The 17,360-nt window shown below is 39.8% G+C and overlaps 1 protein-coding gene across 4 annotated transcripts in view; it reads right to left on the bottom strand.

The window, feature by feature from the left end:
- Positions 1-1,603: 1,603 nt before the first annotated feature.
- bach2b (BTB and CNC homology 1, basic leucine zipper transcription factor 2b) overlaps positions 1,604-17,360 on the bottom strand; it is a 93,807-nt gene continuing 78,050 nt past the window's right edge. For all 4 annotated transcript variants that reach the window (XM_052586000.1, XM_052585998.1, XM_052586001.1 and 1 more), the window contains 3 exons: positions 15,176-16,666; positions 7,989-8,195; positions 1,604-6,343 (listed from right to left, as the gene is read on the bottom strand). In XM_052586000.1, coding sequence (XP_052441960.1) covers positions 5,903-6,343; positions 7,989-8,195; positions 15,176-16,666 — 2,139 coding nt within the window. In that variant the 3' untranslated portion in view covers positions 1,604-5,902. The remainder of the gene's footprint in view (positions 6,344-7,988; positions 8,196-15,175; positions 16,667-17,360) is intronic.

Below are 17,360 nucleotides of genomic sequence, written 5' to 3'. Positions count from 1 at the left end.
TAATTAAAAATAGACTTTTGTACAATTTATCGATAGTGGTGGATATTTGATATGTTTCTGAATCAGTCAAGATTTAAGGGCTTTATTTTTTTTTTCTCAAGACATTTTTAGCAAATAGCACCAATAGTTACCAATCCCTGGTGCTAAATAAAGTGCTTTTGTATTCACTGCGATATTATTATTAGAACTTTTGTTGTCTTTATCTAACATTTTATACGTAATTCTTAATATTTAATAATATTATAACGAAATATCTCAAATCCATCCTTTGTATTACCTCAAACTGCTCTGAAGCAGATGATTCCAGAATGAGAAATTGCTCTACTGCCATCTGGTGGCGAACTTCATTTTATACAAATATTTTACCTCATGTGATTATAGTATGTTGAACTATGTTGAACGTGAATACACGTCTTTTTAAAAAATTTTAATTTTATTTCCATTAGTGGGAACAAAATAGATCTTACTAACAGATTTCAGGAAATTGGCTCACCCAGGCCATAAGCTAAATTTTGTCTCACACTAGATACAGTAAATCTCCTCACACAGCTGAGGCAAATTTCGATATGTTTTAATTCTTGAGTAGGCTACTTGGGCAAAACGTGAGTGAAAACGTGAGTTTTCTTGTCTCTCACAAATACAGCTACAATAATACATCAATATTATCAAATATTAATCGGAGGTACTCACAAATATATAATTAAATTCAAAAAATGAATTGACATGCAGGATGTTTTTTCCCCTACCCACAAAAGACTTTAAGGTGGTTAGAAAATCACCAATTTACAAATCTCAAACATGACCCATGTAAATTAAGAGAAACTCAAACCCCCTCAACAAATGCTATATTGTTTGTGTGACCGAGTTGACTTAACTCGGGTTAAAACAGAACTATAAAACTTACCAGAGTGTGTGCAGCCTTGTTGAACTTAAATCAGGTCAAGTTTGGAAAGAGGGCCTTCAGAATGAATTTTTCCTGATTTATTTTTTTATAAATCACTTTTATGAAAATAACTGAAATTAGAGTTAACCTTTCATGTGGAAATATGTGTTGCCTTCTTGAGCATCAGTAAATGTTTCCACCTTTTATAATAGCTATGTATGAGTCCCTCAATTGCCTTCAGCTTAGTGTGAAAAGAAGGATCTCAAAAGCATAGGATCACTGTTGTAAAGGGTTAAAATATGCAGAAGATGCTGGAAAACCAAAGAATGTGCAGGAGATGGAGGATTTTTCTGAAGAACAGCAGGCAGCCAAACTGCTCAGGACCAACGCAGGAGTCATGAACAACAGAAAGACAGTCATGGATCAACCAGGAAACTACACAGTATGAAAATTCAAGGGTACGTAAACTTTTGAACGGGGTAATTTTTTATAAATCATAATTTTGTCTCGTGGACATCATATATACATCTGTTATGTGAAATAGCTTATTCAGTGCAGTATTAAATAATCTTCTGTACACACCTGTATATATATATATATATATATATATATATATATATAAACACACAAAAAAATAAGAACTTATAAATTCAAATATAATTTTTTTCCTAAATGCACTTATTGAACAATGAGTGGGGAATCAAGCAACTACAACACAACTTACATGATATGTTTCTTTATTTCATAAACAGAAATGGTGTCTAGACAAAATCTGTCAATTATATAACACTAGCAATTGAAATGCATGAAAATGAGTCCTGCACAATACCGTATGTACAATGGTTTTTAAGTCGTTAAATTCATTAGGGTCATGTAGCATTTCGAAATGAAAAAAAAAAATTATAACTCTTAGTCCAGAATAAGCAAAGGAACAGCTACCTCAAATCGACAATATTAACACAAAACAGCCTTCTAGAAAAAATGCGATAAAGAGTCAGAAAGAGAGATAGAGAGAGAAAAAACAACTTGTGTGACTAAAAGCCAAAGAGCTATTCCATTAAAAATGATGCACCAAAATCTACCAATACAATAATCCATATAATCTGTGTAAAAAGCATGTAGAAAAAACACCTGATGCAGTTTGCTGATACAGTCATTGACCAGTAATGAGAGGTATGAAGGATTTCACAGGTAGATAAGTGTGAGAGAGAGAGAGTCCGCTCTGCTAGCCGAAACATGGGGGCTCACAGCCCCTGCATACACTCTTCACTTGTATGTGAACTATGGCCTCTGGAAGTTCTAAGGCAAAGTTGGAGGTGCACTTTGTATTCATGGTACACTGGAGCATCCCCGTCGGGCAAAAAGACAACTTGAGGAAAAGGAGCATAGTTATCAAACGGTCATTTCTCTGTTCGCTTGTAAAAATGTACAAAACAAAGAGACAGAATGCTAAACCTATCCATTCGAACGAGCCTCACGATTTCTATGTACATGGCAAAATTCTCGTAAAACATGACACCTTTTTGTAAACATTTTGCCTTTTTCTTATGCCGTTATCAGTCCAAATACTAAATGTTTTATAAAGTTAAGCAAATTGTGAAAAAGGCATGTTTTTGAGCAACCCTTTGGAACGCCAGTGTTCATATTTCAGAGGAGCAGCACGAACGAAACAAACCGACCAAATTATTCAAACAAATGACATTAAATGGGAGCTTACATAGATGAAGACATGTAAGGTGTTTTCTTGTACAGTATTGGTTCTCAATACATTTACGAAGCTTAAAATACACGTCTTTTGAACACAATTGCAAATCGAAAGCTTAAACGATTAGCTGTAGCAGCCAATTGACAACCAAAAACGAATTGCTGGATTTTATTTTGAGATATTTCATAGCCCTTGTTGGGTTTACATCCAAAATAAGTGTGCAAAACTAGTTGGTTTTCTTTACGAATCAATTATTCTTAGCTTAGAAACTCTACAAAAAAATCAAATAAAAATCATGCTACCCACCCATTAGCTTTATAAGACACACACACACACAAACAAAAAACACGCAAGACACAAAAATACGCAAAGAGCGAAAGCTGAGCTCACCAGCTACCATCAAAAATGTCTGAAAACCAAAAAAAAAAAAACATTAAAACCTTGGCACGCACCCTGAGACAAGATACAAGAGCAACCATGAGTCTGATATGAAAATAAAACCTCTGTAAAACAACAAAAACGAGCCGAAGTGTTGTTGAGAGGAGAGCTAATAAGCTTATTTGACCTGTGACCAGGACGAACCCTTGAAGTCACTGTGAAGGCAAACATGATGCAGCGTTTGGTAACAGAGGCTAACAGAGGTCAGAATTCCAATCCGTGTAACTCACTCCCGGTTTCTTCCACCGTTTCTTCCACATCTGCATCGAAACATCGGCCTGAACCGAAGCATCCCCAGGCTCTTAAGGCCAAGTGTGCAAGCGTGAGGAGTCAGCCGTATCACAGACAGCACAGAAATAAACAAGAGCACAACAAACACTGCTATGCAAGGGAACATAAATAAAAGCAAATTTGGGGAACTGTTTTAGATCGCCTTGACGCAGGTGTGACCTTTTGTTTTGTTTTTTTTCTCCAGAAGTGTCAAAATTGTGGACATCGATTCTCAAGTGTACGACAGTGTGCTTGTCAAGTGGAAGTTCATGCTTTCCACGCTTCGTTATCTATACAACATGAAATAAGAAAAACGCATCATTATAGGGATGATTTGCATATGTGTGCACAAATGTCCACTTGGACCCATAAATCTTTAGTTCTAGTCATGTACCTGATTACAATTTAGAAATGGCAAATACTGTTTCAATTTCTTTAGAGAAAAGAGAAAGAGAGAAAGAGAAAAAGATCCACAATGAAAACAACAGCACAACTATTCATCACAACACCTCTAGATTCTACATCCCAGGAGACACACTCCACCCAGTGTGACGTGTGTGTGTCTGTGCGTGTGTGTGTGTGTGTGTGTGCTTGCATATGAGAGGGAGAGGGGAATATCTGAATATTTATCAATCAGACTAGCAAATACATAAGCACGCATACATAGAGCTCTAGGGGTTAAAGGTCATTCAAATAATATAGAACTATGTCAAATGAGAGGCATTCCCAACTGTTGGGAGATCCAATTTTTCAAGAATAACGCTTTCAGTTTATGCTAAACTAAACCAGAGGAAACAACCATCGAACTGTTTTCTGAGGCCTACATTTTGAGGCAAAGGAACTCTAAACAAAATATATAAAACAAACAGGCAGCATGCAATCCCATTAGTATGGATATACGTGTCTAACAAATGTACAATAAAGAGAAATACAGGACGACTTTAAAAAATGGGTTTAGTCCACATCCATCTCAGATCAGATTTACGTTGCTTTTTAAAAAGATGCTATTTTTGTTTAGTGTCTTCCATAAATATGCAGTTTGAACACTCCCCTATTTTTTTCTTTTATTTAAATGAACCTGAAAACGTTCTTTATAAGATACCAAGTCACTAAAGATCATCTGGCTGAAAAGACACTTTTAAGTGTATGCGTTAAGTGCTTCAATTTCAGACTTTTTAGGGTCCTGAAAAAGAAATCTACCCTTTCTGAAGTGCTAAACGGACAAGGAGTGCTGAGGGAAGAAAAAAAAGCCAAGAGCAAGGCCCTTTAACTGACTTCAACATCATTTCCCGTTCCTGTCAGAGCGGTAAAATGGGCCGAAACTGAAAGGGTGTGTGATCGTCACGACGTTTTGTTTTAGATAACACTGTTCGGAGGTGTCCGTGAACACACTGTAAATACTGATAAGAAATAAGGTTTCCTCAGAGAGCACTTTTTCACATTTAAAGGAGAACAGCTCACTGTTATGCACACCGTTTTCATCCAAATTACATGCAAGGGGCTTTATGTGCTGCTCTGGGCTGGGGGGATTCGTATGCGAGCGTGTGTGTGCATGCGTGAGTGTAAGAATGCTAGTTTCCTGAGTTTAAGCACACCCATCGTCATGGGGAATTCATTTGAGACAGGAAACAGCAACAACTTTCCCTCTGGGACAAAAAGGTGCTTGATAAAACCCCAGTAAAAAGAAAGCAAAGAAAAACGAAAAAGCCATCTAAAGTTCTACCTGTACAATATAACCGAAACCATCTCCATGCGCCGCACTATTTACAATATGCTTTCTGCCGAGCAAGCACTTCTCGAAAACATCCAACGGTACAAGTATTGCTGACGCAAAAGGGGGGCGAAACTTCGATGCGAATCATTCGTCGCTCCGTCGTACTTTCTTTCGTATCAGTGCTGTGGAAGGCAAAGGAGGAATGTTTTAGATACCACCATCTGTACAAATTAAGTGTTGCGGTACACAGACACTACTAACGTATGATGCAGAAGACATTTTTGCATATGGACATTTACAGTCTAGCTGCTGTAGGAAAAAAACTAAACGGTATTTTTTTTTTTTCATGAGTTATACTGAACATTCAGAATATTTCCTGAGTTTGAATTTACTGTGACAAGGGCCACAAAGAGAAAGAGAAGGAGTAGTAGAGATTAAGTGGAGAGAGAGAGAGAGAGAGAGAGAGAGAGAGAGAGAGAGAGCAAAAAGCTGCTGCTAGGTCCATAGAGGTCTGAATTTGAGATGTGGTCAGAGCCCATCCCATCTGAATGGACTGTAAATGGAAACAGACAGTGTTGTCACTGTCATGGAAAGGTGTAGCACCATCGTGAAGTTCTGTGAGAAGGTCTCAGCCACTCTGCCATGGCTGAACGAGAGAGAACCTGGAGAACAGTATTGCTGCTGTTAAGACAACTGTAGTGTCAACCTTTGTTTTAAAAAAGACAATAAAAAGACATAAATAGATATATAAAAAAAATCAAAAACACTGGCAGAGGCTGGCCATCTCAACAGCCCTCGATTTTTGAGGGTTCATCAGAAGACAAATCTAAATTAAATAATGATAAAAAATAAAAACATTGTAAAACAAATCTACACAGAGAAACCACTGTCATTAGGTACAGTCCTTTCTGTTGGGCTGTTCGTCGGTTGTACATTTATCTGTCATCTCTTGACAGAAGTCTACCGTCACCGTCTGATTGGACTGTTCCAGGGACAGGTAGGCGGAGCCAGGTTCTTGCTCCTCCCTGTCGTTGCTTGTGTCTTCGGAGCCGTTTCCAGTCTTCCACTGGGTCAGTCGCGGTTGACCGTCTTTTGTTGTGGCTGATTTGTGGAAGCTCTGTTCGGGGGTGGAGCAAGCGGTGAGGTCGATGCTGCCGGTGGGCAGGGCCTGGTTGCCGGGGCGCAGAATGGGGCAGTAGTGATGGACCTGTTCTGGGCTCAGCTGCACGTCTCGACACACCTCCTCAGACAGACAGGAGAAACTCTCCCATAACTCTCCCATGCACGTCTTCAACTGGTTGCGCTCTGTTAAGAGCTTCTCCTTTTCACACACCTGCGGGGTGGACACACAGAAAACACAGAAAACATTTGAAACCTGTGTGCAGCACAGTTCACACACTCTTTGACTAATAAATAACCATGATCTTGCATGATTTTCCGAGCTGTTAATGATTACGAATGAGTATTTTTAGACATCGTTTGGGAGAGACACATTATTTGCAAATTTGCATGTCAAGTATCATTTTTTTTAATGATTAGATTTACTTCTATCAGTTAAGGTTGAAAACACTTATCAGATAATCTAATGTGCCATGTTTTCCACTCTTAATCAATATATCAAATATCAATATTCCAGTGCAGCGTAAAAATAACTATACTTTTTCATATTGAACATTATCTTATATGTATGTACATATGATATGTAATAGAGTTATTCAGCAAATATGCATGACATAGATAAAAAGCTTTTATATGATTTTTAATGTTACAAAATATTGTATGTTTAAATTAAAGAATCCAGAAAAATATAAATATAAGAAATGTTTTTTGAGCATCAAAGCAGCATTTTAAAATAATTTGTGTGTGTGTGTGTCTGTGAGTGTGTGTGGAAAACAGTTTGACAAAAACAGTTGTTTGAAAAGAACAATGTAGAAAAGTTATTTTAATTTGTAATAGTATTTCACAATACCGCTGTTTTACTGTATTTTTAATCAAATAACGCATCCTTTGGCAAGCATAACAGACATTAAAAAATTTTACAAATCACAAGCTTTTGAACGGTACATTACAATACATTAATAATGTTGTAATTTATTTTTATTTAAAATGCACTGAAATATTTCATTATATTTGTATTGAACATAAGTCAGTAAATAAAAGAAATGTCTATGACTTTTAAAGATCTTATTAAAATGACTGAAAAATTATATTATAAAATTCCATGATATTTGCATATTCATCGTTTTTTAATTGTACAGTAAAATAAACACTTATTGAGCACAATTATATTATGTAGGTTTTCATTTAACATTATTTACTGTCTTTTAAGCCTGCCCACAATGAGGTTATTTCATGGTTTACTACTCTTTACTACTAACATTTCTGGTCCCCACAACAGTCCAAACGTGCTCCACACGCATGCATTCACACGTTGTTATGAATGTACAGTGATCTATAGGGACCAGCTGAGTTATGTAGGTCACCCTGCAGCACTAACACTGTCTCCCCGCTCTCAATCTCCACGGAGAGCCACACACTTCACACATCTCCCTTCTTCATAAATTCATTCATGCTACAACTTCATTTCAGCTGAGCTTTAATATAGCTGTCAAACTCTGACGATAAGAGGATGGAAGAGCAGGAGGAGAAAAAGAAGAGGAGGAGAGGCATCTCTCCTGCTGCTGTCTGCGAGATTATAGAGAAGGATGCACATGTGGCATCAAAGCGCAGGCTGCCAGGCTTCACACACATACACCGCATCACACATCAGAAACAGTCGGCTCCGCCTCCATCATGGAAACAGCATGGGACTGGCTCTGTGATTGACAGGTAGGGATGCTGCCTGCCATTGCAAAGTGGCAGCCTGCGGGATAAGGTCCCCTGCCGCTTGGGGTGATTGATAAAAAGGCTGATGTGTAAAATATAGATGTTGTGTCACATACCGCAGGACAGAGACAGTGAGGTGTTTGTGTGCTTACCAGTTTGCGTATTTCACACTCAAGGTTCAGGATGCAGTCAAGTTTCCTCTTGCGGCAGCGCTGGGCAGCGATGCGGTTCTTACTGCGTCTGCGCACGTCGTGGATAAATTCCAGCTGCTCTGAGGACAGCTTGTGCATTTTCACCATCATTTGGAAGTCGTTGCGTGGAAGATTTGTGATTTGATCGACTGGGAACGGAAGCTTGACCTGTAAAGACACACACGAGCAAAGCGTTACTTTGTGACCATTGTGCTCTTCATCCTGAAAGCATTTCTATGTCAGAGCTGATGGCAGAACAAGGGAACTTGACACACTTATTATTACACAAGGTCTTTTACTATGCCATTTGTTTATCCTTCTTGGAAAACTTGAATTCTGATTAAATAAAAATGTAACCTAACATGCAATGTATTTCATCACCACTAGATGGAGGCAGAACACAGTTCCTCACATGTACAAAGAGCATTTCTCAAGAGTTCTAACTTCACGAGCTTACAAATACATCTAGCAGCATCACTTATTAACAAAGAGGTCAAAAGAGCAAGAAAGACTGACAGACAGGAACAAAGACTGAGAACGAAGAGTGACAGTGAAGAAAGACGGGAACAAGAAAGCATCTTTCTGGCAGAGAAATGAGATAAAATGTTCAGCTAGTTTAGTCGTTTCTTCCTCTGTTTCACATTCCTGTCAGGTGATTACCAGAGGGCATGCGTATGCAAATAACCAGTGTTAACGAGCTAAGCTGTCAGTGGATTCTGAACATATCGCCGCTTCCATACACACACTCAGCGGAGTAGGAACTCGTGTCTCCTTCATGAACGATGAGTGTTTGGCAGTATAAAGCATCATTTGACTTCTCTCCATCATGGTCTGGAGGGCTTTTCTAAGGGCATGTCATACCTCGACACCCTGCTGTTGTCACTAGGGATAATTGAAGGAATGAGAGTCACAAGGAGAGGAAAATTCAGGATAACAAAGTGAGAGGAAGCAAGTACCAATAAGTAAAACTGATATATAAGAAAATCTATCAGGGTTTTGAGAGAGAGACTGCCTTTGTCTTTCTACCTGCTTAACACTATGTTTCTGGTGACTTCTGTCTGCACGATTTTACAAGTTTGGGCTTGGTAAGACTGCATTTATCTGATCAAAAATCAAGCAAAACAGACATATTGTAAAATATTATTACACTTTAAAATAACAGTTTTCTATTTAAACATATTCTTGTGATGTCAAATCTTAATTTTTAGCACTCATTATTCCAGTCTTCAGAGTCACATGATCCTTCAGAAATCATTCTTATGAGCTCATTTGGTAATTCTTCATCATTAAAACAATGTTTTGTGCTTTTTGTGGCTCTTTTTTCAGAATTCTGTGATTTATAGAAAGTTTAAACAACTGCATTTATTTGAAATGGAAATCTTTTACTCTCACTTTTGATCAATTTAATGCATTCTTGCTGAATAAATGTATAATTTTTATTGTTTATTTTAAATACCACATAGAACGATGGTACATTATTGAAAATTATACAATATATGGCTACCTATTCACTTATCAGTTGACATTAAAGATTTTTAACATCTACTGGTATCTGTAAATTTTAGATCTTCAGATTTTATATGTTTGATTTCTCCTATTTTATATTTGCATTTAAAATTGTCTTTGAAGTCCTTTAATGCATGCTTAATATTTAAAACGAATAATTCATGTTTAAAACACTTTTAGTGCATATCTCAATATATATATATATATATCATCATACTGCACATCAAATGTGAACATTCACTTGATGTATATAACTCTTATATATCAGCTCATTTAAATTTTGGGATTTCATTTTTTATTTATTCAGAAAAAAAAAACGAATTTTAATATAGGCTATTTTTTGTTTATTGGCCATAACATGAAATCTCACATAATCTCACATAAACTTGAGTTGTTAATGAATAAGGCAACCATAGTGTAACCAGTATAGCACTGCCCTACTTAAAAACTCACATGGGCTTTGTGTGATTATGACCCCATAAACCTGAACCACAGCGGAGCAGCTACTCTTCCATGTGAAGTGGAGGCTCTGCTGGGAAGGCTACGGTGACTCTGGTTGAGACCGAGAGAAGATGAAAGTGTAGATCTGGCTCAGTCTGGCGCAGAGCAGCAGGGGGCCCGGAGCACTGGCAGGTCGGCCCGTTCGGTCTCTACGGCATCATTAATAAATGATGGACAGACCCTTTTCTACTCTCATCGAGAATTGCTCCACGTACATCCTCCGTGTGATTTTTGAGTTGTCTTAATGATCTGATTTTTTAGATGGAGAGAAATGCATTTTTTTACAGTCCAGGAGACGCTTTCTTTCTATGACCTTCTCATGTGTCCTTCCCCTCTCTGGTATATCAGTTTGAGGGGTGTGTGTGTGTGTGAGTGTGGCAGTAGTGTAAAAGTGATGTCTATATTTAGTGTCTTACCACCAGAACCAGTTTAGAAAGCCGGCATAGATGACAGAACACACACCAGCGGCACTTATAAATTCAAACGTGTTCCCGACTCTATCTCTCTCTCTATCTCTCTCTTCTCTTGTCCCTTTACAGTAGGTCATTATTCTTGAAATGGATCTGGAGTGAAAAGTAGGACTCATCCGTTACCGGGAGCAAAGTAGCCCCACTCTTTTTGTCCCTTGCTTCCTCTCTCTTAGCATGTACATCTGCAGAACGGAATTGTGGGAAGGCGATGAACAAAAGAGGTGACTGGAATGAGAGAGGCCGAATGCCTGAGGACACACACAGATATTTTAGCAATATAATCAGCACACCGTCTCTATGATGAGCTCTTAATTTCCTGTCTAATGTGAGTTTAATGTGCAAATAACAAGCAAAGTTAGCCGTCTGGTCAGTTAAAATGCCTTTAGAGGTAATTAGATCATCTGTTTGCTAAATATCATTACTGTCCTTCAGACATTCCCAGAATCATTGCTGTGCTGCTATGCATCTCTTCGTTTCACATGTCTCTGTAATGAGATGCCATGTGACACAGATAAGAAAACAGTCTGAAACAACCCCTAAGATAGTCCTCTCTTTTTTAACCTTCTCTCCTTTCTTCTCTTGTTTTTCTTCTCTCGGCCCTGTTGCTATTACTGGAACGCTCCACAGGGGCTGAGTAATGGGTGAAAGCTATCCATGAACACACACACACATGCATGCATCCCCGCTCTCAAAGACACAGGACAGACACACACTCTGTCTAATGGAGTGATGAGATTGTCTGTGGTCACCATAGGGCTTCCTCCCCATCAGGACCGAAGCGTCTGCTTGTGCATGTATGTGTATGCCTAAGATAAATGGCCTGTATGAATGCCTGTCTAGGTCAGTGGTAAATTCCTAACGTAACACATCTGGAGTAAAAAAGCACCATCCTGTAGGAATGAAATTCCTTTCTCTTAGACGGCAATCAGTTTAAATGAAGAACTAATAGAGACTTAAATCTCCAGCTTGTAAAATTTTTCTCCTGAGAAACAGACCCTCAGTCGGTTTCAGAAGAGAGCTCAACAGTGTCTTAAACTGTACTTGGATTTGGGAAAATATAAATTAAAAACCAGACATTTCAATGTGACCACGAGTTTCTCATAAAAAAAAAATCTTCCAAGACCAAATTATCTGTGTGGTATAGCTTGTGTAAATACATATAGCTCTTGTATACTTTTAAATTAAAAACTGTATCTTTTTTGGATTTAATTTGTGCCGATACAGAATTATTGGAAATTATTACTATTTAAAATAACTGTTTTTTAATTAAATATAATTTAAAATGTAATGAATTCCTGTGTTGACAAAGCTCCAGTCCTCAGTGTCACACAATTTTTCAGAAATCATTCTAATATACTGATTTCTTAGTATTATCAATGATGGAAAAAGTTGTTGCTTAAAGGAACCAGTTTTTTGAAAACATTTCCCAACTAGATATAGCTAGGCACTATACTCTCATTCTGCCGTAGTAATCAAGGAACTTTGCTGTTGTACCATGGGTGCAGCAGGTGCAGTGATATTACGCAGCGCCTGAAAAAAGGCTTATTGACAGGTATTTTTTTTCTTAGCAGTTTTATATTGACTCTAGACATCCGTTCATTAAACGGAAACATGTAATATCCGATTCTACCTTGGAACAAACAAACACTGAGCTTTCGTAATATTTCAGTTTTTCACCTTGAGCATATTTCAATCGTGCGGTTTTACAGTTCACCAATGCAACGCCTGACGAATAATTCGTAGACCACAATCGGCTCATATTGAGAGAGCGGCTTGGCTTTAAAGACGGAATGAGAGGAACAAAAATGGTTCTGACTTCACTCCTCACTTCCTGCGGTGCGTGTAGCTAAAGGGTTAATGCTTCTTGCACCATGATTTTGAAGAATGAGAATGAAGAAGTGAGAGTGAGATTTTCGTCTGTGGGCTTTTCTGATCACACCCACTCACTTCGAGATCAATACTTCACCCAGTGTAACCGAATGACTAAAGCATGAAGGAAATGGTGGAGAAATCTTCTCAAAGATTTCAAGATATGATTATGGCCCTCAGTAGGGTTTTTTCTTTCTTTCTTTCACCCCTTCTCCTGAATTTTCTGCTGTCAATCTACAAAAAAAAATCTTCAGCTTGCTGTCAGAGTGAGTTGCCCTTAAAAGCGGTTAAGACTTCACTCCTTCAGTATCGTCTTGATGTCAATTGAACCTCAAAAAGTATATATTATAAATGATATTTTGGACATCAGCTCTTCCTGTCTGAATAGGTGCTGATCGCAAAGGGTATGTGATACCGTCTATGTCTCATGATGAAGGAGAGAGAGAAGTTCAAAGTCCTGGTTTAACTCCAGTATCTAGACTGGCCTAGACTAGCACTATGATTAGCCTACAGTTTAACAACTTCCTTCCTCCCTTGAATTCATTGTTTCGAGCAGCAGACTGAAGCTATTTTTGAGACGGTGTTTCTCTCTTTGTGTGCAGATCCTCCTCTCTGTCATGAGGTTTCTCTCACCTGCCATTTGCTGTAAAACCACAGAAAGGACAGCGTCTCCTCCCCTTAAAAGTCTGTTTACTGTATATTGTGCTTATACTGTCAAATCACTAGGGGAGAGAGCAAGTAAAAAAGAAAGAGAGAGACAGAATGATGGGAGTTAGTTTATCAATGGGTTTTAATAAAGCTAACAAACTTGAAAAGTTTTTGGTAAGATATTAAGTAGCATACTGTAACTGTTTTCAACATTGATAATAAGATTTTTTTCTTGAGCACTGAGAGAAAGAAAGGCCAATTTATGAAGTATGAAAAGTGTGTGGAAGGTAGCGCTTGCTCTCGATGAAGTTTCTGAATGAAAGAAGTGAGACTTTCAGTCATTTTAACAGACTTTTGTCAGTCTAGCTTCAAAGAAACGGTCAGGTTGTAGAACAACAGTGAGAACGAAACTGAGACGAAGCGTGAACTTGAATGAAATGGTTTTTCAGATACTAGTGTCATGATGAGAGCTTTCAGCATCAGCAGCTATCTGAGATCTTGAACATCTGGAGATACAGTTTCAGCTCCAATGAAGCCATTTAGTGAAATTAGTCATCTTTAAGTGATTTTTCGTCTGTTGCTGAATGAAACTAGAGAGAGAGAGAAAGAGAGAGAGAGAGTAAACTAGTTGAACAACAAAGCTCCACTGAAAAGCCAAATGAAGAGTCAAATGTTCTGACATTAGCATCTGGCTTGTCTAGCTGTTCGGATGCTTCACACAGTGTCTCGTGTCTTTTAAGCACATCACAGAATCAATACATGAACTGCTGAAAACTAGCCAATTCATTCCTGACTGCTCAGTGTTGCCATGACAACGGACCAGTTTTTCCATCATGGCCCCTATATATGCATTCCTAAAGGTCTCATTTCCAGTCTATAATCTCCAGTCTTTATAGTGCTTTACTCTTTCAAGATATACAGCATCATCCCTAGTGAAATCTTGCTCCTCTCGGACTAAGATCAGACAACATGCTCTAACCAACTTCACATAAGTGTTTATCCATTCTTTTTCTTCATACCAAAACTCATATCAATGTCTCGACTTCACCATCAAACGGCAGCTTCTTTAAGAAGATGATGAGAAATATCATATACCTTGAGCTTAAGAAGCACTGGGGCTTGGTGTGTGTACATACAGGTGTATGCTCTGATTCTCCTTTAAATATTATCTGAGGATGAGCCTGTGAATTGTGGCTTACTCTTATACATTACACTGTTTTGCCTGTAGGGCTATATATATATATTTGACCTATTCTCAGCTGCCCTATTTTGCCTTGTTTTACTTTGATCTTCACTTCATCATTCCATTGTACTGTACATTGCCATGTTAACACTGAGAAATATGGTTTCAAATTTTTAGATTCAATTTTGATTTGAACAATTTAAAGGGATAGTTCTTCCAAAAATGAAAATTCTCTCATCCTGTATTCATGTTTTTCAAAACCTGTATGCCTTTCTTTGCTCTGTGAATATAAAATATATTTTGAAGAATGTTTCATCTGCTTTGTCCATATAATAAAACTCACTGGGGTCCAAAGATAGCACAGAACCCCACTTGGCTTTCATTATATGGACAAAAAAAAAAAAACACTGAGCATATTTTTTAAAATAACATCTGTCTTCTGCTGAACAAAGAGAGTCATAGAGGTTTAGAACAACATGAGAGTGATTAAATGATGACTAAACTGTCATTTTTAGGTGAACTATCGCTTTATCCCTTTCTCCAAAACTCAGCCAAACTCTTCTGTCAACGGACAGATCATATGTTAAGATACCCAATTTCATTCATAGCTTACTGCTTTCCTTATAAAAAAATTGACTGTCAAATCATGTCTGCACATCTCTGCTTTATTCCGCACTATTAGTCTTTTTCACGCAACACACAAAAGGTCAGAGTAGTATCACTGCAGTTATTCATGTTCATGTCGGTCCAGACATAAAAATTATTGCAGTGTTTATTGGCCCATTAGGAGTCTGCAGCTCTATTCAATGAATAGGGATCAAAGGGGAGGTCTCTGAAAGCATGAGGGTAGAGTGCTCAATCTAATTGGTTTCTGAATGAATGGACTTCAGGGAATGAGATATATAGTGTGCTTCTGGAAGGATGACTGTTGGACAACTGGTAAACACGAGAGAGAAATCTAAAAGACTCACCTCAGGGCCTTGCTCTCGAGCATGACATGATTCACTGTCCCCCTCCGAAAAGGACCCTGACTCATCACTGGAATTGGTTCCATATGACTGCTCGCACTTTATCTTGGGCCGCACCCGTGCAAATAGCGTATCTGTCCCACCGCCTGCCTCCTGCGGGTCAGTCGTGAGACACCGTGTAACATTGGTGCAAGGCGAGGACGAAAACTCGAACTGCGGCAGGCTGCAGGGGGACCCGCCACTCCCGTCCTCAGCATAAGAATATGACGAACAGGAACTGGAGGTCCGAGTTCGGGTCTCTGAGGTGGGCGATCGCGGGCATACCTTGATTGGCACTGGGCAACTGGTGTTGGGCCTTTGGCGGCAAAGCAGGGATGGGTCGCTGGCTGTGGTGCTGGGGGAGTAGGTCTGGGAGCTGGGGAGGGACTGGCTGGCGCTGGCCCACAATCCCTTTGGCATGTGTTCTGAGAGCTCCTTCTCTAGTGAGTTCCCGGTGGGATGGGAGTGGGTGGGCGTACCCAGTCGGTCACAGGGTCCTGAGGAGAAGATGACACTGCGGCGGTCCGGCTCCACCTCTTGCTTGCACACACCATCGCAGGGAGCTGACTTCAATGAAAGCCCTGATGGGAAACCATCTGCGTCTTTGGGGAACAACACAGGCATGCCAAGCTCATTGCCAAGCGAAGGCCTGTAGTCTTTTTTGTGGTCTCCCTGAGTGGTTCCTTTATCCTGGGCATTGACGAGTCTGTTAGCAAAGACCTGCTGGGGTGTGCTAGGCAGGTCCTTCTTAAAGAGAGCTCTTAGGCAGGCGGGTGACTTGCTGCTGCCTTTCGCTTGGTCCACTGCAATGGAACCATCCAGTTCCATCTCGGCCACACCGTCCTTCTCACCACCATCGTGCTCATCCCCTGACAGGCAAAGCGAGATAGACTCTTCCTCGCTGCGTGGCTCCTGCTTGATTTGCATCACAGCTGGCCTGTTCAACTCCTTGAATGTGCTTGGAAAACCTGAGGTACTGGTGTGTGAGGAGGTGTCGTTATTGTGCTTGTTGCATGCCCACTGGTACTTCCTGTATTTAGGGCATCTTGGCAGGTCTGAGGTGCCGTGACGCTCGAAGTCCATCTGTCCATCAGCGAACTCCTCTGTCACTGCCAGCCGCTCATGGTCTGGCCGCCGCAAGGAGTTCAAGGCAAGTTCACGGCGAGAGTGTGGAGAGCCAGACAGGGTCACTGCAGTTGGCGTTGTCGTCAGCAACTCAGGTTGCATGCTCTCGTCCTCCGAGTGATTGCTCTCAGATGCCATCTTCTGACAGAGGACCAGGCTATCCTCCTCACTGCGCAGCTGGGCCTCCAGGAAGCGAAAGCAGGAGTCCTCAAGGTTGTGCATGCGCAGGAATTCAGCACAGCGGATGACCTCCTGGATGTTTTCTCTGCTGAGCAGCAGCTTAGCCGTATAGGCAAACTGTAACAATGGAGCGAATCCCCGGGCACTGACCTGCGGACACACACAGAAAGAACAGGGGAAATTGCCAATGTTACCATCAGCACTGCCATTGTTCAGGGCACTTGGAGTGTGCTGAGAGAACTCGACATCTCAAATGACCGTAAACAAACACTGTAAAGTGCCATTTAATCTTTTATCAGGTCAGCACAGAACGTTCTAAACAGCGGGAAATAAAAGGTGTAAAGGTGGAGGCTGTCGGTAAGGTCAAGATACCAACTTCATTCATATAACAAAGATATCTGACCTTCACCTGTCTAGGTTAAGCTTGGATAGCGCCCCCATTATGTTGCGAATGGTATTGCAGCAACAGGTAAAAGCTTGTGGGTTTATAAACATAATTTCATATCTATCCCTTGGGTGAGCCACCTTAAAGCCTAATGGGCTCTAGGACACTTACGCCTTATCCCTACTACAGCCATCCCAAGTCTGCTTAGAGAGAGAGAGAGAGAGAGAGAGAGAGAGAAAGAGAAACAGATGCAGACAGATATGGAAGCCTTCCATTTGACCTACTGCTAGATAATTAGGTAAATGCCTGAGTCTGCAAAAGCTTGGCAGGCCCACTGTGGCCTTTGCGCTGTTAGCAAATGTGAGTAAGTGTATTTAGGTGGGGGGAAAAATAATAACCCAGTCTCACAGCTTTACATGTTTTGAGACCCCCCCCCCCCACCTTGTTAGATCTATAAAC

This window comes from Carassius gibelio, chromosome B20 (genome assembly GCF_023724105.1).
Source record: "Carassius gibelio isolate Cgi1373 ecotype wild population from Czech Republic chromosome B20, carGib1.2-hapl.c, whole genome shotgun sequence".
NCBI classification, from domain to species: Eukaryota; Metazoa; Chordata; class Actinopteri; order Cypriniformes; family Cyprinidae; genus Carassius; species Carassius gibelio.
This window is presented reverse-complemented; position numbering and strand designations above follow the sequence as displayed.